The sequence below is a fragment of the Anolis sagrei genome, chromosome 1, assembly GCF_037176765.1.
Source record: "Anolis sagrei isolate rAnoSag1 chromosome 1, rAnoSag1.mat, whole genome shotgun sequence".
NCBI lineage: Eukaryota > Metazoa > Chordata > Lepidosauria > Squamata > Dactyloidae > Anolis > Anolis sagrei.
In genome coordinates this window covers 122,433,034-122,453,693 of record NC_090021.1, presented here as the reverse complement: position 1 = coordinate 122,453,693, position 20,660 = coordinate 122,433,034, and the positions used below count along the sequence as shown (strand labels likewise).

Genomic DNA, 20,660 nt, shown 5'->3' with positions numbered 1-20,660 from the left:
CATTGCACCCAGTGTGCTGATCACCACTGGGACCACCGTTACTGGCTTGTGCCAAAGTCTTTGCTTTTCTATCTTTAAATAATAATAATAATAATAATAATAATAATAATAATTAGGGTTGGCTCTCTGCAGGAAAACTACAGGCTCTAATAGTCATTATTATTATTATTATTTGATACACAACAAAATTAGTACACAGCAAACAAGATCACTATGCTGGCTTTTGTATTTCATCACACATTGGACGCTTCCCAAGTGTCTAGGACTGTGTGATGTATTTGTGAATAATGTGTGCAGATCCGAGCAGAGTGGCCTTTTGCAGCTGACAGATGGTAATTTTGTCAGATCTGGTTCTTTTTAAGTGCAAGCCAAGGTCTTTAGGCACTGCATGCAGTGTGCCAATCACCACTGGGACCACCTCGACTGGCTTGTGCCAGAGTCTTTGCAGTTTGATTTTTAAATCCTTATTATTATTATTATTATTATTATTTGAAACACAAAAAGCAAACACGATCACTTATTATTATTATTAGGGTTGACTCTCTTTAGGAGAACTACTGTCTGTATTATTATTATTATTATTATTATTATTATTTGATAGACAATAAGATTAATACACAGCAAACAAGATCACTATGCTGGCTTTTCTATTTGCTCACACGTCGGGCACTTCCCAAGTGTCTAGGACTGTGTGATGTATTTGTGAATAATGTGTACAGATCTGAGCAGAGTGGCCTTTTGCAGCTGACAGATGGTAATTTTGTCAGCTCTGGTTGTTTTTAAGTACAGGCCAAGGTCTTTAGTGCCAATCACCACTGGGACCACCTTGACGGGCTTGTGCCAGAGTCTTTGTAGTTTGATCTTTAAATCCTCCTTGTTATTAGCCAGTAGGCTGTTAGGAATTGTGGGAGTTGAAGTCCAAAACACTTGGAGGGCCGAAGTTTGCCCATACCTGTACGACACCATGATACATAATATAACTTGAAATTCTATTTATGGGGGTCCTGGAAACAAATCCCAGTGCATACCAAGGGGCTAACAAACAGCCAACCCTCCCTGTTTATGAATTCTGCTTCAGGGTTTTCAATATCTACAGCTTGAAAAAAAAAAATTCAAAATAAACCCCCAAAAAACCCTTGATTTGATCATTTGGTAATAAGGATATAAAATGGTATAAAATGGGACTTGATTATTCACAGACTTTGGTATCTATGGCAAGATCCTGGATCCAAACCCCAGCTGATACTAAGAGCCTCCCAGCCCTCCCCATCCACGGATCCTGCATCAGGGGTTCCAATATCCACGGCTTGGGGGGGGGGGGGGATCCAAAAAAATATTTTTTTTCCATTGTATATCAAGGATCTCATGTCGACTACGGAATTGCCAAGAATGGGACATGAGACCTTGGTATCAATGGCAGAGCCCAGGAACCTAGTAGATACTACTTGGAGCAGGCTGTGTGCCTGTTCTGATGGCCTGAAATGAAAGCGAGGGGTGTAGCAAAAGGCTCCAAGAGGGAGCCTTTGGGAGAACGGCTCCAGGGCTGGAAGCCTGGCTTTTGGGGGGGAAATCAAAGGGAAAGGGGTGGCTTCAAAGGAAAGGGAACCTGGTCTCACTCACCTTGATCTTTCCTGGAAAGCGGTCCTCGGAGAGACAGAGAGAGAGAGGGACAGAGAGAGGCTCCTTCCAATGCAAGGCAAGGCGAGCCAAGGCAAGGCAAAGCAAAGCAAAGGGGAGGGACTGGCTTCCCCGCCTCCAGGAGATGCGCCGCAACGCAGCAAAGGCCGGCTCTGTCGCCTCCTCGAAGGGGAAAAAGGCAAGGAGAGAGAGAGGGAGAGAGAGAGAGAGAGAGAGGCTGGGCCGCCGCTTTGTCTGCCCTGCCCCCCCCCCCCCCCGACTGCCTTTAGGACACCAGGCTATGGAATGGATGCAGCCTGGCCCACCACTTCAAGGCAGGGCTTCTCAGCCTTCCTCATGCCTTGCCTCCTCAATGCAGTTCCTCATGTTGTAGTGACTCCTCAACCATCACATTATTTTCCTTGTTTACTTCACAACTGTAATTTTGCTCCTCTTATGAATCGACATGTAAATATCTGGTATGCAGGATGGACTTCCACTCCCTGGGCCAAATTTGGCACAAATACCCTGTACGCCCAAATTTGAATACTTGGTTTGATGGATTTTGTCATTTGGGAGTTGTAGTTGCTGGGATATATACTCCACCTACAATCGAAGAGCATTCTGGACTCCACCAATAATGGGATTGAACCAAACTTGGCACACAGAACTCCCATGACCAACAGAAAATACTGCAACGGTTTGGTGGGCATTGACCTTGACTTTGGGAGTTGTAGTTCACCTACATCCAAAGAGCACTGTGGACTCAAACAATGATGCATCTGACCAAACTTGTCATGAATACTCAATATGCTCAAATGTATGGAGCCCTGGTGGCGCAGTGGGTTAGACCCCTGTGCCGGCAGGACTGAAGACCGACAGGTCGCAGGTTCAAATCCGGTGAGAGCATGGATGAGCTCCCTCTGTCAGCTCCCTCTGTCAGCTGCGGGGACATGTGAGAAGCCTCCCACAAAGATGATAAAACATCAGAACATCTGAGCGTCCCCTGGGCAATGTCCTTGCAGACAGCCAATTCTCTCACACCAGAAGCGACTTGCAGTTTCTCAAGTCACTCCTGACATGACAAATATATATATATGTGTGTGTGTGTGTGTGTGTGTGTGTGTGTCCAAATGTGAACACTGGTGGGTTTTGGAGGAAATAGACCTTGACATTTGGGAGTTGTAGTTGCTGGGATGTATAGTTCACCTACAACCAAAGAGCATTCTGAACTCCACCAACGATGGAAGTGAACCATCAAAGGGATGGAAAGTGAGGTGAAATCTCTGAACAGGGGCCAGACAGCAAACCAAACACCACAGGGGTGTAAACCCTTCCTTATGATATTCAAAGCTTATATCTATATATATCTTCAAAGCATGTGTGTGTGTGTCTATCTATTATCTATCTATCTATCGCTGGAGTTACACCTGAAAAAAGTACTTGTTCTGACTTACATACAAATTCAACTTAAGAATAAGCCTGCAGAACCTATCTAAATGTGGTTTTGGGGCTGTATGGCTGTGTTGTAACAGCCTTTTCTCCTAACGTTTCACCTGCATCTGTGGCTGGCATCTTTAGAGGATCTGATATGGGTAGAGCAAGTGGAGTATATTTATCTGGCATTTCCAAGGAAGGAGAAAGAAACCAATGTCTAATGTATTGTCAAAGGTTCTCATGGCTGGAAATCACTGGGTTGTTGTAGGTTTTTCGGGCTATATGGCCATGTTCTAGAAGCATTCTCTCCTGACATTTCACTTGCATCCTCAGAGGTTGTGGGGTCTATTAACCAGGCATGAAGGGTGCAATTAGCAAGCTAGATATTCATGTGTAGAGTGGGATCCACCCATTAACAAGTGAGTAGGGCATCTGCATGGAAGTAGCTTAGCCTTTGCTCCCATCTTGGTTCCTGTCAAACAGGAAGGTCTTCCTTTGCTTCAGAGTCCAGTGTGGCTCTTATCATCCTCCACGTTAAGGATCCAATATTTCCATTTTGAAAACTGACTCATTGACATTTCTTGGAGATATTGCAGAGTTAATGCTTTGTGGCATCACTTTTATGACCATGGCCCAATGCTATGGAATCATGGAAGTTGTGGTTTAGTGTGGCACCAGCACTTTTGGACAGAGAAGATTAAAGATCTATACAACTACAACTCATATACATTTTGAAACTATACATCCATTGAGGCTGACCACCATCATCTTAAGTATGAGTATCATTACACTTATACTAGGGCTGTCATGACATAATAATTAATTATCATCAATAATGACACATAAGCATAGCTTTTGAAGAAGCTTTATTATTTTCCATTTTTGATGAATTACTACTTCAAACCAAGGACAAAAACTACTGCTTGTATGGAAGCAACTGAATTTATAGGGAGCCTCCTCACAATTTTTGTTTCGCTGTTTCACCCACGTCTTTTCCATCTTCATTATTCCTGGCCATTTCTATACATCACATGGCAGCACTGATATTTGCTGATGGTAGGATGTGCATCCCTGGCCCCCATCTGAGGTGGGCTCTTGCTCTCCACGGAAAACTTGGGAATAAATTAGGAATGACAACTGACAGGAATGGGAATGGCATGACATTGTTGTGGCCATGTATGCTCCTTGACAGGTAGCCACCACTTACTAGTAAAAATACAACAGACCTGCTAGTGTGAAGGAAGAGATAGAAAATGAAGCACTGGAAGAGTCTTCCGTTCTGGTAGATTGTGCTTTGATATAATTTCAAGGCCAGAATTCTGGTTTGGCCTTCTGAAGATTAGACACATGAAGCATCTACCCACTTCCATATTTTCTTTTATTTTAAAAAAATATGACTTCTAGTCAAAATGGTAAACAGACTTTGACTCCTATACAGGATGTCTACAGCCTACACCGCTGGAGAAATTAGACTGTTCAGTCGGTATTGCACAACCTGACATCCATCGGGAAGTAGCAGCCAGTGATGAAAGGACCAAGGCACGGACATCTCCGGCCCATCCTCTGTTCGGATATCAGTCAGCAAGCCAACGCCTTAAATCAAGAAATAGCTTCCTGAGGTCTACAGACATACTTGCAGGAACTCCTCAGCAAGCAAGAGTCCAAAAGTAGCAGGTTAAAACCCAGAACCTCAAACAGTGGTTGATACCAGATAAGAAACTCTCTCATGCGAGACTCCCCCCTGGGCACACAGAAGACTGGGTGACTTGGAAGGTGCTGAACAGACTGTGCTCTGGCACCACAAGATGCAGTGCTAAGCTTAAGAAATGGGGCCACAAAGTGGAATCCACAACATGTGAGTGTGGAGAAGAGCAAACCACAGATCACCTACTACAATACAGCGTGAGCCCTGCCATATGCACAATGGAGGACCTTCTTATAGCAACACCCAGGGCACTCCAAGTGATCAGCTGCTGGTCAAAGGGCATTTAATATAATGCCAAGTTTTTAACTTTGTGATTTTTCTATACATTATAGCTTTATTCTCAATTCGTTTCTGACACGATAAATAATTCAGAAAATGAGGGCAAGAGCAGCACTAACAAATGGGCAGATATCATAAAACATATGATAGAAATGACCCAAGCGAGAGTAGCATTGGGCTGGAAAGAGCAGAAAAAATGGGAATTAAAACATAGTTTGAATATTTAGCAGAGTAAGAAGAATTGGGACTCGAAATAGGGAACTCTGATAGCTAGAGTAAAAAGAAAAAGAAAATATAAAGAACTCTTCATGATTGATCAATTCAAATAATACTTAAATTGAAGATTCAAGATGCCAGGGTTGTGATGTTTATGTTGGTTATTATACCTTTGTGTTATTGCTTTGTGTTATTGTAATTTTTGGGTTTGCACCTTTGAGTGCTTTGTGAGCCGCCCTCAGTCCCTCCGGGAGATGGTGGCGGGGTATAAATAAAGTTTTATTATTATTATATTAGTAGTGCAGGTATTGGACTACAACCCTGGACATCAGTCAACCTTTAAATATACAAGTTAAGATACAGATACAACTATTCCCAGTAGGTGGGGGTCAAAGGCGGAGGGAAGAAAAACTGGTGGACACAAGTGGTTGATAAGTATGGAATTGGGATTGGTAAGGTTAAGTAAATAAGATACATTATATTGAGCAAGAATGTAAGTGGAATTTCATTATTGAGATTTGTATTACTCTATTTGTGTCTACAATTAATTTAAAAAAATTAAAGGTAAAAAAAATAGTTTGGGAGACAGCGGGGAAGTGATCCTGACATTAATTTTCTCCTTTCTGTTTTAAAAATGGCCTATTTCTACTATTTCTAGGGCAAGATATTTGAGCATGGATACCTATCAAGAGAGACAGCAAGGATGTGCTCCAATCCCTTTGGACTCCTGGGTTTTTGCTTAATATGTAGTGACAACCCATACAAGGCTATACAAAAGTAGGTTACCTCAAGTTTCATGGAATATATTTCCAAATAACTGTATGTAGGACTTCAGCCATAGTTACTGTATAAATTCACAAATAAGTCTAGAAATGTTAGCCACAAAATTGACCCAAAAAATCTGGGTGGCCTTATCCATGGGTCAATGTAAATACTGTATCTCAGCTCTCATCCGAAAAGGAACCTTCTTGAATGGCTGGATGGGAAAATGGCAGTGGGCCTTTGGCACTTCCCCTCAAAGGCATGCCAACAGCATAGAGGGTTTAGTATTTCTTTTAGGTTCCTCTGGAATGGACAAAGTTCTTGCCTTTTGCTTCTCAGAGAAGGATATGGTTACTGTTTTAAGAAATAAGAGAATACAATCGGAGCACTCTTGACTCCACCAACGATGGAATTGAACCAAATTTGGCACATAGAACTCCCATGGCAACAGGAAATACTGGAGGGGTTTGGTGAGCACTGACCTTGAGTTTTGGAGTTGTAGTTCACCTACATCCAGAGAGCACTATGGTCTCAAACAATAATGGATCTGGACCAAGCTTGGCACGGATACTCAATATGCCCAAATGTGAACACTGGTAGAGTTTGGGGAAAATAGACCTTGACATTTGGGAGTTGTCGTTACTGGGATTTATAGTTCACCTACAATCAAAGAGCATTCTCATCCATAGAATTGGGACAAACTTCTAACACAGAGTCCCCAGGACCAACAGAAAATGCTGTGTATTGTCGAAAGCTTTCATGCTGTGTTTCCTGATGTCTTTGTTGACCCAGCGGGGTGTTGCCCTTGCAACCCCCGCAGAAGTCCCGACCCCCCGGTTGAGAAATGCTATACTAAAATATATCAAGATAGGTTTAGACAACAGAATCCCTATCTACCCATGTCCAATTTGCATAGCCAAGGATTTGTTTTATTGGCAAGACACCTGTCTTTTCTCATCTTTATCAAATGTATGGATCCATCTTACCAAGGTCTTACTATTCACATGTCAGAGGTGGAATGTTCAACGCTGAATAGCTCTCCGTACCACAGAAAAGCACTGTTTGTGAGCACTATTGTGTATGTAGATGCATGTGATCACTTTATTTTGGTGGAATATCTAGGACACTGGCAGATTAGTGGCTGTAATGTGTAAGCTATTTATTCTGTGGTGCTTTGGAGTACCGCGGTAGGACTGCTAGGAACCAATTTTTAATAAGTGACATATATGGGTCAAAATCCATTTAGCTGAAGCAAAACTCCCGACAAAGTATGAAACAGGGATGGGACACATGCGAATATTATTGGACTGCAACGTTCATCCTCTGTTGACCTCGGCTACCCTGACTAAGAGAAACTACAGTATAGTCACAGCTGGAGAGCAATATATTCCCCATTCTGTATAAAAGCTTGCACTTTAATAACTGAATCTCTGTTACAAGGAAGTTTGGAAAGCTGAATATGTTCTTTCAAAATCAGCTACCTCCACACTTACTTCTACTTCTTTTCTTTTCAGTCTTGCTACACGACTTCTTTGCAATGGTGCTTCCAACACAAAGCTCAAATCTGACATCATTTCTGGGGAGGCCAGAGAGTAAGAGTGAGCAATTATGGGAATTGTAAGCATATAACAAGTGGGAGTCAGGGCCCTTCCACTCTCAGCCATATAACCCAGACTATCAAGGTAGATAATCCACAATATCTGCTTTGAACTGGGTTATTTGAGTCCACACTGCCATATAACTCAGTTCAAAGCAAATAATGTGGAATTTTATACAGCTGTGTAGAAGAGGCCTCAAAGAACCCATTTCCCATGTAGACTAACTTTGGGGATTTCCCTCCCTGCAGAACAGTTTTCTTCTTTGGCACTCCAAAAAGTATCCTTCAATCAGTTGACCAACTATGACTTTTGAATCCTTAGAATGTACTGTATGGGGAGAGTCAATGCATCAATTCCACACAGCCCTATATCCCAGAATTATCAAGGCAGAAACTCCCACAATATCTGCTTTGAATTGGGTTATCTGAGTCCACACTCAGGTAATGTGGGATTTTCTGCCTTGATATTCTGGGATATAGGAGTGTGGAAGCACCCCAAGAAAGTCGAATGAGATGCCTTCAGCTACAAGATAAACAAGTCATTGTTCTAAGGGATCTCCCTTCTGGTATTTGAAATGCTGTTTTTTCTCCTTGTTAGAATCAGTTTAAAGGCTTTGCTCTGGTAAGTGCCATCCCTTCTCTTTTTATGGCTTAATAGCCATTACATTTCCCTGTCAAACTCCCCAGTGGACACAATGGAGCCATGGATTCAAATGGCAGGAAAAGACGCTCCGCCTAAACATTAGGAAGAACATCCTGATGGTAAGAGCTATTCGGTGGTGGAATATTTTTCCCAGGAGTCGAGTGAAGTCTCCTTTTCTGGAGGTTTTTGAGCAGAGGCATGCCTTGCCATTTATTTGCCAGATAATTAATTCCATTGTTATAGCCCCAGGTTCGAAGAATGCCCATGGATTGCTATGAGTTTTCCGAGCTGAATGGCCGTGTTCCAGAAGCATTCTCTCCTGATGTTTTGCCCACATCTATGGCAGGCATCCTTAGAGGTTGTGATGTCTGTTGGAAACTAACCAAGCAAGGTTCCAAACAAAGGTTTTCCCCAGACAGCAACCAGCCAGGCTTTGAAGCTACAAGGCTATTAAATGCTAATCAAGGTGGCCAATTGCAACATTCACACTTGCCTCAAGCAGACAAGAATTCTTTCTCCTACCCAGGACATTCCACAGATATATACAAACCTCACTTGCCTAGTTTCCAAGAGACCTCACAACGTCTAAGGATGCCAGCCATAGATGTGGGCGACACATCAGGAGAGAATGCTTCTGGTACTTTTACCAATACACATTGGTATATGAATAAGATGTAATCAGATTGGAGGTAAAGTATCAGTGTTAATATGAATACATTACAATTCTGTTTTAAAAATCTATTTATAAGGAGTCCTTTTAAAACTATAAGGAGTCAGAGGTTGTGAGGAGAACTCACAACCTCTGAGGATGCCTGCCATAGATGCAGGTGAAACATCAGGAGAGAATGCTTCTAGAACATGGCCATACAGCCCGGAAAACCTACAACAACCCACCTTTTTAAGGACATTTACAGCCAGAACAGGACAATGTACCCTTTCATAGGCATTTCATTTGTAAAATAAGGGAAAACGTGACATGTTTTAAGGACTTGTTTATTCACAGTTTTCTTTAATAAACATTTTGCTGACTTTGTTGTGGACATACACATAAATATCTATGGCTCAGGTTATAATGCATATACTGTTAAATGTTAGAAAATACTAAATGCACTGTAGTAGTACTACTACTTCCCCTTCTTCCTATTATTTTTTTCACTTTTCAAGAGGAGTCAGAAACAAAGCTCTGCTCCTCCTAGCAACCTGGTTGTATATCTTTCTGTTTGTTGACTCTACAAGTACATTGCTATTGGCTTGCACCCAACATCAAAGCAATATAGTACCAGTTTGCGTTATATTACAAAGCAAATATTGTATCTTGCACTTAGTAACTTGTTAGCAGCATTTTTGTCTATATACCTACATACAGTTTTATAATACTTTAAAGCTTTTCTTTGCCATAATGCCTAGTGGCGCATACACAGAATCTGTATCAGAATTTAATGGTGGGATCCATGTTTGGTTTTTCTTTTTCTCTTTGAGCAGTTGAGCTCAATTACATATGACAAACTACTTCTAAAATAGAAATATTTATTGCAGAGGAGGTTGTTTCAAGACCAACAGCTTCAAAAACCGCTGAATTCAGAAAACTGTCCTTGTTTCTCTGGACCTTCTTGGTGAATGACAGCAAAGTTAATGAGGCTACTTAGAGCCAGAAACACAATGAGCTCCATAAAGCATTGAGGTATGCAACTCGACAGTTACAATAAATGACAAATGCAGGTCAATCCTGTTGCTTATGCCACTAGAATTTAGTCCACTGGCTTTTCAAATAGTACACAATGGATACAAGAGCGCACATGTTGAATTGGTACCAATTCGTTTTAGGAATTAGTGGTCTTCTCTAAGTAGTAGTCAATGTTGGGGAATGTGTTGCCTTCCTGTTGTCATTGAACTTGAGTTCCCATCATCACTACTCAGCATAGTCCACTCTGTATCATAGTCCACAACATCTAGAGAGCCACACATTCCTTTTTCCTGGCCAAATGGGTTCACCTAATACATATGACAACCTTTACAGCAAATCAAACAGAGCAGTCAAACTAAAACAGAGAAGAGTTATTCCAACTAGATTGAAATTAAGAATGTATTGGGCACATTGGGGCATGAGGTAATGTATTTTTTCTTAGCTGTCATAGAAACCATAAGCTCTTTTTGTTGACCACTGCCTGTCCTTCCAGTAAATGACCCAACACTCAACTGGATGTTATTTACTTCAGTTTATATTTGGCCATATTTGCAGCTCTGGTATTCCAAGACAGTGGTTTTAGAGGCAGGGTTTGAAGTTAATGTTAATGTAAAAACAGCTGGAGCTACAAAGATTGGTCAGTTTATTATTACAAGTTATCTAGTGATCGCATAACAGATCTTCGGCTTCATCTCCAAGTAAAACAAGCCAACTCTTATTTCTGATACTCTTAGATTTATTCGCCTACATCATTCTAGGACTGGATCCAGACTTGGTCATCTTTGCAGTAGTTCTACCAATATAATTTGAAGGAAATCTCATTGATTTCTCTGTCTACTTGAAGCATGACCAAAACTGGTCTCAATCTTAGTGATCCTCTTACCAGTAGCTGGTCATTTTTTGTGTGTCAGAAGCGATTTGAGAAACTGCAAGTCACTTCTGGTGTGAGAGAATTGGCTGTCTGCAAGGAGGTTGCCCAGGGGACATCTGGATGTTTTACCATCCTGTGCGAGGCTTCTCTCATGTCCCTGCATGAGAAGCTGGAGCTGATAAATGGGAGCTGACCTCAGATTCGAACCGCCAATCTTTCGGTCAGCAGTTCTGCAGGCGCAAGGGTTTATCCCATTGCACCACTGGGGCCTTCAGTAACTGGCCATAATTCATTGGCTCCTCAGTATCTGCTAGGGCTTTGTTCCAGGACCCTCAGTGGATACGAGAATTAGTGGGTGCTAAAAGCCCCAATATATAATGGCCTAGTAAAATGATGTCCATTATGTAAAATGGCAGACTGCTGAAATGAGTGCTGGAGGGAGCCTGAGGATCTGTGGAATGGCAGATGACAGCAGAGTATAACTACACATCGGCCATGTGTTTGGCATAGCAAAACTAAGGTGTCCTATCTTTAAAAAACTGAATATTTTCAAGCAGTGCTTACTGAATCCAGAAACCCAGAGCCTGTGGATATGTAGGGCTGACTGTATGGTCTTCCATATTAAAGTTTCCCATTGGAGTCCACTTTACATCAATGAATAAAAGAGTGAAGTAACATTTCGGGAGGTCCAGCACCACTGATTATGACATAGCTACCCCTTGTGAATCTACTATCATAACCGGTTTAGCAATTTATCTACAACTTCCAAACCATCAGACCTTCAGAAATTCTCTCTCATACAGCGAAATGGGTCAAAACAGTCTTGTGTTTCCACAAACTCAGATCTATCTAGTAAAGTAGCCGGCTTAAAGAAGTCAATGAAGAGGAAATGAAGTGCTGGCAACTTTCAAAGCTGGCATCTCTCAAAGCACTGTTTAAGAGAAGTTGTAATGCATTTTGGATGGAAAGAGGTGTGCTCTGGGCTTGCAATTCACAGGTTGCAAGCTTTACAATGTCTCCTCCCAGTAATAGCAAATTAGAATGGGATTTCCTCCTGTATCAAAATTCTGGGGACTGGATGAGGGTGTATACCATAAAGACATCACCAGTGATGCAAAGGGTTAAACTCTTGTGCCAGCAAGACTGCTGGCCAAAAGAATGACGGTTTGAATTTGGGGAGCAAAGTGAGCTCCCATCTGTCAGCTCCAGCTTCCCATGAGACATGAGAGAAGCCTCCCACAGGATGCTAAAACATCCCTGGGCAATGTCCTTGCAGACAGCCAATTCTGCAGTTTCTCAAGTTGCTGACACTAAAAAAATCTGACACTTAAAACATGTCACATCTCATGAATTGGAGTGTGGTGAATCTCCTTTTCTGGAGGTTTTTAAGCAGAGTCTGGATGACCATCTGACGGGAGTGCTTTGACTGTGTGTTTTTGCATAGCAAAAATGGGGTTAGACTGAGTGCTCCTTGGGATCTCTTCCAACTCTAGGATTCTGCGTTCTGTATGGAAGTGCACGTTATAACATGCCTCTTTCTACAGATATTAGGGAGTGAGTTTTACCAGTATTCACAACAACTAAATTCCAATCAAATCCTGCATTAACAATACATCCTGTCAGCAGGCACTGATGTTTTGTATAGTGTTGTATTCTCTTAATATGAGAGATCGCTTTATTTTGCATATGTTTCGCTACGATTTTCCCCATTCCCAATGTTGGTCAGAGCATATATGCTCTATATGTAAAGGGAGAACATTCCATTGCCAGCAACAAAATGTACTATTGTCAAATGAGCACCAAAATATGAACTACAGTCCATACTTGTTAAACTATGCATTCCGTATAGGTATTGGGAATGATCACATGATTCATTTTCCCCTCCACAAAGATTCTTAATAAGTAAAATGTGTAAAACCTCTGTTTTGTGTTTCCGTTTTTTAAACATTTATTTTCCGCAACATTCATTTTTAAATACTAAATATTAAAATTAGCATTAAATGTTCATTAGCGTATAAACTAAGGTAGTATATGAAAAAAACCCTACATTTCATTTTGCGTGATACTTCCTTGAGGCAATATATTACAGATTTATCTATACACCCAGGAGTTAAACTAGCAGACTATACTGAAATAATTATTGCTCCAATATGTTTGGTAACATAAGCAGCATGGGCATTGTACTGCTTTGTAAGGAGATATTATTTAGGAAAGGCTAATCAGTGGAATGCTGTTTGCTCCTGGCCTTCATGTTGTGTTCTGCAAGCCATAAACTATAAATCAAATGAAGGCATTAACGGTTTTTAAAAAACCCTCTTGAATTACACCTCTTCTTCTGTTAGAGTGCTTCCATTTAGAGTTAAATATTTACAAATACAGTTCTGAATGAGACTTTTCAGGATATCTGTAGGTGCCTTCAGAAAGAAAAACCACAAGACTTCAAAACAAACTAGTCTTACAAGTAGAGCTTTGCAAGAATCAATGCTTAACTCAAAACTCATATGAAGATGATGCAATCATGATTCCTTTTGAAGAAAGTTCACTATCATGGGTTTAGATTTTTAGAGCTCAAGCAGATGTCTTTTACAGAGACACAGTTTCAAATCTTTAGCAATGGGATCTGCCAAACCATCACAGATGAAACCAGTTCGTCGGGACGCTGCTGCTTTGCCTTCTTGTTCACCCTTCTGTGTCCTTGTCCTCCAGAGATGACTAAGACCGAGATCGCTTTCCCTTCTTTGGACCGACGTTTCTTACCCTGGTTGAGAGAGACTTCCTTCAAAAGCTCATACACCGCACTCTCCTCAGGCCTGTGTTCAGTCGTGGTTGATCCATGGGACAACGTCAACGATCCAGAAGATGAAGACAAGTCACTCTTTTGAGCAATGGATCCTATTGAACCTCCCAACCAAATAGCACTGTCATTTGGGTTGCTCAGGGAAGAGCTCGGCTGTTCGCTGGGAACAGCATTCTGCTGGTCTTCATCTTTCAGTCCTGAATGAGGATCCCTTGATTTGTTTTTGCTACGCTTGCTTGTCACAGAGGCCATGACAAGGAACTTAACAGGGCCATTGTGGGCATGGTAGGAGACCATTCCTCTTCCTGGAATAAAATGTAAGAAAAGAAAAAAACGATCAGATAGGTTAACCAGACAGGTGGAGTTGGAGTGGCTGGAAACTAACAGGAAAATGAAAAGTAGGTGAGATGGGATACTTGCAAATGTATTCTATTCTTGATTGACAAAACAGCTTCTATATCCACCACCAGGAAACAGGTATGTCCATAAATGCAACCCGATGGAATTGTTTGTTTATTTATTTATTTTACTGCATTTATATCGTCCCCTTCTCAACCCTGAAGGGGATTCAGGGCGGCCTTACAATGGCAACAATCCAATGCCATATATTAATGCATTGGTAAATAAATAAAAACATTAAAACCAAACCCATTAAAAATATAGCATAAAAGCATCAATTAAAATCACATGGTCCAAATTTTATTCCAGGGCCAGTCTGAGTCGTCATTATATCAATTTGTATATTGCACTACTCTTGTTAATGGCCGAAAGCATGATACCAGAGCCATGTGTTCAGTTTTTTCCTGAAGGTCAGGAGGGATGGCACAGATCTAATTTCACTGGGGAGTTCCACAGCCAAGGGGCCACCACTGAGAATGCCCTGCCCCTTGTCCCCACCAACTGCACCTGTGAGAGACATGGGACCAAGAGTAGGGTCTCCCCCAGCGATCTTAATCTCTGAGGTGGGTCATAGAGGGAGATATGTTTGGACAGGTAAGCTGAGCCAGAACCATTTAGGGCTTTATAGGATAAAGCCAGCACTTTGAATTGTGCTCGGTAGCAGACTGGCAGCCAGTGGAGCTGACGTAACTGGGGAGTTGTGTGCTCCCTGTATGCCACTCCGCTGCTGCCCGTTGGACTGTTTGAAGATTCCAAACAATCTTCAAAGGCAACCCCATGTAGAGCATGTTGCAGTTGTCTATTCTCGATATAACAAGAACGTGGACCACTGTGGCCAAGTCTGACTTCCCAAGGTACGGGTGCAACTGGTGCACAAGTTTTGATTGTACAAAAGCTCCCCTGGCCAGCACTGAAACCTGGGGTTATGGAACAATCCACATCTGCTCTGGAATTGAGCATTTCTTCGACTGTAAGACACTGTTGATTGTAATACGCACCCTAATTTCAGTACCAGCACCACCATCAAAAATGCATAAGATACTTTTGCAATTCTAAGATGCACCCCATTTTAGATATGTTTATACAGGAAAAAGTATGTCTCAGAGTTGAAGAAATACAGTGACCTCATGCTCAGCTACTCTTGACTGCCAAATAACTGGACATTATTAAAAAGCAGCTTGAATATTGTTTCATTAGTCACTCTATCCTTAGGATTTATTCTCTTTAACTAGTAGTTATGCAACACTGAACAAATCCCTTGTGGAATTATTGTATGTCTTTTGCATACTGTTATGTTAACTAGGATACATATTATTAGATTAATATGAGTTTAGTGACATTTCTCTTGCTGAGGCATTACTCACTGACATGGGGAAACCCAATGACTTAGATCCAGAATATGAAAAGGTTCCTCATGGGAAGCCCAATTCATGAGAGATGACTTTGCCCAGTGTGGGGGGATTTCCTCTTCAATGTAACATTCTGGGATGGGAGGGTTGCCAAAGGAAGCTGGATGGGGAGGGGAGTCTAGGCTGGTTGGGGACTTCTCATGTCTGGATCCAACACAATGTAATGGTCTATCTACACATGGTAAACATAATTGAATTAACCTTACAACCTCAACACTGGGTTTGGATGCCAACCCATAGCAAGTGTTTGCTGCAGTTCTTTGGTAATTTGAATTGAACTGATTTCTGCTCATTAGTTGACGTAAACCCCTGCTGCCTATGCATTTTTGCAGGTTGCCTTCTAACTTTCGCCAGGCAATAAGGATTCTCTGTGTTTTTGGCTCTGATTCCACATCTTCTGATCTTTCCCTGCTGCTACTCTTCCTTCCTGCTTACCTACCCCTGGGTCTACATATGGAAAAACAATGACTACACTGCATCTCTCCAGACTGCAGCTGGGCCATGCTATATTTGATTTTTTTAAAAAAACCAAAGCAAATAGATACATCTTTTCCCTTCTGCTCTGTTTTCCTAAATATGTTTTTAATGTTGGAAAGCATCAACCACTTCAGCCTGAAACAGTACAGTTGATACTATCTCTGATAATTCTCTCCTGGAACTATTGCAGGTGAATTGTAACATATTTGAAAAGTTCTCAAAACCAACAAATTGTACACTGAAATTATCTTCTGCCTTTAGAATAAATAATCAGGATACGCACAGCTGAAGTTGACATACAGTTCATGCTTTGTTCTCTGTTTTCATAATATCACAAGTCAGGGAATCAGATGACTTGTTTTAGTTGGCATTGCCACGGTTTTAAGATTACTAGTTGTCTCCACTATCCTTGTTTTGAATTCTCCTTATTCTATACTTGTTGTATATTTACATGTTAGTGCTTGCAACACTGAACAGGATTTCAAGCTCTGCTGGACTGGTCAGATGAGAACTTCAAAAATCCAGGACCTGGATTTTATAAACTCTCTAATTACTGTGGCACGGTGAAACAACAATACGGGATTCTACACTATTATCCATGTATCTATTAACCCATTTACCTATTACAGTGTTCCCTCACTTATCATGGGTGTTATGTTCCAGGACAACCCGCAAAAAGGGAAAAACCGTGAAGTAGGGATGCTATATATGTATATCGAATTTTGAGGGTGAGACGGAAGCGAGGAGAGATTTAAAGGCACCGCGCACCTTTTTTCATAGCTATCTCTGCTTTGCTTTGCAGTCTCTCTTAATTAAATGCCTCTCTCTCTCTCTCTCTCTCTCTCTCTCTCGAGGGGGAGGGTGAAACCCCCTTCCACTCTCCATCATTGTCAGGAGGCAGGATTAGAACGCTGCTCTGGGAAACAACAACAACCATTCATAAACTGGGAGGCAAAAACCCGCAAAACAGCGAGTCAGCAAAATAGCAAGGGAAGACTACTTTATTTTTGGTCTCTTGAGAACATGATTTAAACCAAGATGTTTTAAGGGAGAGTAGGTGGTTTTGGGGCAACAAAAAAGGCCGCTTCTGAAAATGTGCTATGTATATCTATAGATAGATATAGACATATGTTTTTGGGCATTGGCATATCGTCAAAGAGATATATAGGTATATCAGTCTAATAGCTGAGAAATCCAGTTGCCTTAAATGAACACTAGTGGGTATATTTACCACTAATGAGGAGTTTGATTCAAGAGAGTTTTTAACTCTTCTCAGGAAGATCATACTTTACAAAAGACTGTGCTTTCTAACAAGGTCATTCCCTTCCAAAACTTTCCTGGTTTTTCCCAAATGGTTCTGAATACCCATTTCCCAAAAGGTTATGGAGATTGCCATTTTGCAAAATATCTTTATATGTCATCTGAATGTATTCTTTGGGTGTATTGTCGAAGGCTTTCATGGCCGGAATCACTGGGTTGTTGTAGGTTTTTCTGGGCTATATGGCCATGTTCTGGAGGCAATTTTTCTCCTGACGTTTCGACTGCATCTATGGCAGGCATTCTCAGAGGTGTTAGGGTGTTTATCAAGCATGCTATATGTAATTCCTAACAGGGTGTCAAAGCTTAATTTACATTACACAAACACAAAGAGACTACAGTTGCTTCTTAAAGTGAAATTATTCCACTTTAGCAAAGACATTCTTAATATGTACAGAACTATCTTCATAAGGATTGACTTCCTACATGGGTCAGTCAGAATGAACAATTCCATGCGAGGTTTACCCCTCCATGAGAGAAAATGCAGAAATCCTATTTGCTACATAAAAGCAGCTTAATCTTGGTGGGCTTATGTCTTAACAAGTGAATCAGAAAAGTGTGGGAGAGTCATCCTTTACCAAGGTCTACTGAGCAAGGCAATGTAGCACTAAGAAGCTGGAAAAGCAGGAACGGTACTATTATAAACACAGTATTACATCAATTGCTGTGCAATATGAAGAACCATCAGCCAATATAAGCCACCTTTTGCTCATTCTACTTAAAGCACTAATGTTCTACTCACCAGTTACTTTTGGGATTCCTTGCAAACGAGGAACTGGGAGAGCGACTATAATCCCCAGATTTGTTCCAACTAGTAATAAGCCATGACACACCAGGAGGCTTGTTACAGACACACGCTGCTGTCCTGAAAGATTTGGAAAAGGCAGAATTACTTTCCCATCAGGATGTTTGCAGTTATAAAAGTAGACCCTATTGCAAAGCTGACTACTTTATAAAAAGGTTAATCATGAAGCAAACCATTAACCCAGAATGTTAATTAACATTGATCTCAGTGTCTGACAAGCAGCTCATCTAACCAATACTTCTGTTTTATCAACCAGTATTTATCAGATCTCAGTTATACTTGAAGCTGTTCTTTCATTACACTCCTAAGGAAAGCAGCACATACACATTTGCTGTTGCTATCCAAGGCTGGAAATCATCTCTGTACTTAACACACATTCCAGTCCATGATAAAATAGCAAGGCAGTTTATTGAAGAATATATGAAAAGCAATTCAGAAAAATTGTATAAAAAACCAAAGTCTAAATATTAGGATACATCCGCAGAAACCAAAGCACATGAGTAACATCAAAAATCAGCAATACAAAAGCAGAATAAATCCAAAACATTGGATTCAGGAATAGTCCTCAAAAACTTGGAAACTTGAAACATAAACAAAATATGGAACTAGAAATCTCTTGACTTGACAGAAGTTCTATATTCAAACATCAATGTTGCCTTGACTAGCAATAATAGACAGAAAATCATGCCTTCTCCCCTGGAAAACTGATAAGGACTTCTTGGCTAATAGGCGTCTTGGCCTTTGTACACTCTCCTGAGAAGCTCTGTGTTGACGGAACATAAATCTCCTATCTAACTGCTTATTAATCTGTCCACCCGGACTTTCATTTTCATCCTCTGAACTCAGTTCAGTTCCTGACTTTGATTCCCTAACAATGGCCTTTCTGGAATGTGGCCTTCAGGCAGACACTGCTCATTTTCAGGGCTTAAATCTCTTGCTGGCTCTCCTGCTGCCCCTGCTGACTTGCAGACTCAGAATCCCCAGAGAGACCAGGTGCAGGCATAATCAAAGGCTGGACTACAACATTTCAAAATGCAGTTTTATTTTTCAAAAAATGAGGTGTGAAAAACAAAAGAGGATATACTATAGAACTGTAATGGATTGCTACTCTTTCTTAAATTTACATCGTGGCTATAGGTCTAGATAATCTCAGCATCCATGGCTTTCTGTCAGACTGCTGTTTTGCCACTTTGGCTGACTTCCTACATTCTCAACATTATTCCATGAAGCTTGTTTCCTTGTCCTTGTGTTTTACTAGAAGTATGATTGATATAATCAACTATAATGATATATCTAGCAGGCACATAATCAGATTAATGTATAGTTATTTGGTAACTAAAAGAATAGTCTTATACCTGTTTACGTAAAAGTAAGCCTCAATAATGACAATGTGATTTACTTCTGAGTTGTCATATGTAGGGATGTTTTGTAAGTCTGCTGAGTTTAGGAACATCTGAACCAAATAATGCAGCCCTATAAACTATATATAGATTGCAGAGTTTGGAAATTTTCTTTGCGGAAGTTATTTTTGTACTACCTATAAAAGTGGAGCTACAGCATATTAATTGCTCTGTCCCTTTCTCTAAAATGCAAGTTTTTGTTTTGTTGGGGGGGAAAAATCTTACAGAAATTCCTCCATGTTCTTGTCTAATGTTTACTTCGACTCAAGATTAATATGGAGGAAAATGAAACGATCACAACATACAGCATGAATAAAGAGTACCACCCTGAACTTCTCCACAAACAGTGACCCTACAGCATTCAGTTATTACTATTTCCAATTTCCCCTTTGCACTTACTCTTAGACTCAAAATGTGTTCTCCAGCCCAGGATATCACACTCATAGGGACAAGCCAGTCATTACAAAGACCTGTGTTAATGGGTATTTTTCTATGGCTGTATAATTATGAAGAGACAAACCCAAAAGGGAGCAAAATAACCTGTTTCCCATGTTGTTTTAGGGGCGGTTAGCTGCAGAGCTGTTCAAAATAGCGAACATGTTTTGCTTAATAGAATCTGTGCAGCTAAAGATTTCACTCTTGTTTCTGCTTAGAGAATCACATGAACTGGGCAACCTTTCACTCAGTGCTTAAAATAAATTACTTATGTGATTGCTAAGGATGGCTATTAAAATGATAAAACAGTACTAGCTTCCAAGAGGCAGAATGCCCATACGCTCTGTCAAAATGGATCAGAAGGGCAGCCTTGAATGAAACTGAAATGTCTGCTCTTCAAGCCAAAAGGGGAATGACAATAAGATGATCACAGCTGGAAAGAAGTGGAAGACATCTGTCAGGGGAAGGTCACTGGACCTCTCAAACAACGCCAAAAACTTGGTCCCAGATCTGTTTGTGAAAAGCAAACAATACAGGCATGCATTAAGAAATTATTTTCTTTGGAAAAAGAAGAATTACAAGTGTTGATTCCTGGAAAAACAAATATGAGGAGGAGGAGAAAGGAGTTCTGATGGAAGCCTGCCATTATTTCAATTATATGTAAAAATTTTATATCAGCTTTATTAAAAACATAATCATATAATGTGAACTGATGTGTGTCTACCCAAAATCTGTTTCCAAATGAACCACTGAAACTGGGGAGAGGTCAAAAGCAGTGTGTAAACAAATGTTTTAGGAATAATTATATAG

The 20,660-nt window shown here is 40.8% G+C and overlaps 2 protein-coding genes across 7 annotated transcripts in view; both read right to left on the bottom strand.

Moving 5' to 3' along the window:
- Positions 1–1,864, bottom strand: part of KBTBD11 (kelch repeat and BTB domain containing 11) — a 32,752-nt gene extending 30,888 nt beyond the window's left edge. Inside the window, exon 1 of the mRNA XM_060788524.2 lies at positions 1,621–1,864. The gene's annotated coding sequence lies outside the window, so the exon portion shown is untranslated. The remainder of the gene's footprint in view (positions 1–1,620) is intronic.
- A 7,369-nt stretch (positions 1,865–9,233) lies between these two features.
- ARHGEF10 (Rho guanine nucleotide exchange factor 10) overlaps positions 9,234–20,660 on the bottom strand; it is a 127,718-nt gene continuing 116,291 nt past the window's right edge. For all 6 annotated transcript variants that reach the window (XM_060788525.2, XM_060788526.2, XM_060752708.2 and 3 more), the window contains 2 exons: positions 17,953–18,075; positions 9,234–13,913 (listed from right to left, as the gene is read on the bottom strand). In XM_060788525.2, the coding sequence (XP_060644508.2) occupies positions 13,411–13,913; positions 17,953–18,075 (626 nt within the window). In that variant the 3' untranslated portion in view covers positions 9,234–13,410. The remainder of the gene's footprint in view (positions 13,914–17,952; positions 18,076–20,660) is intronic.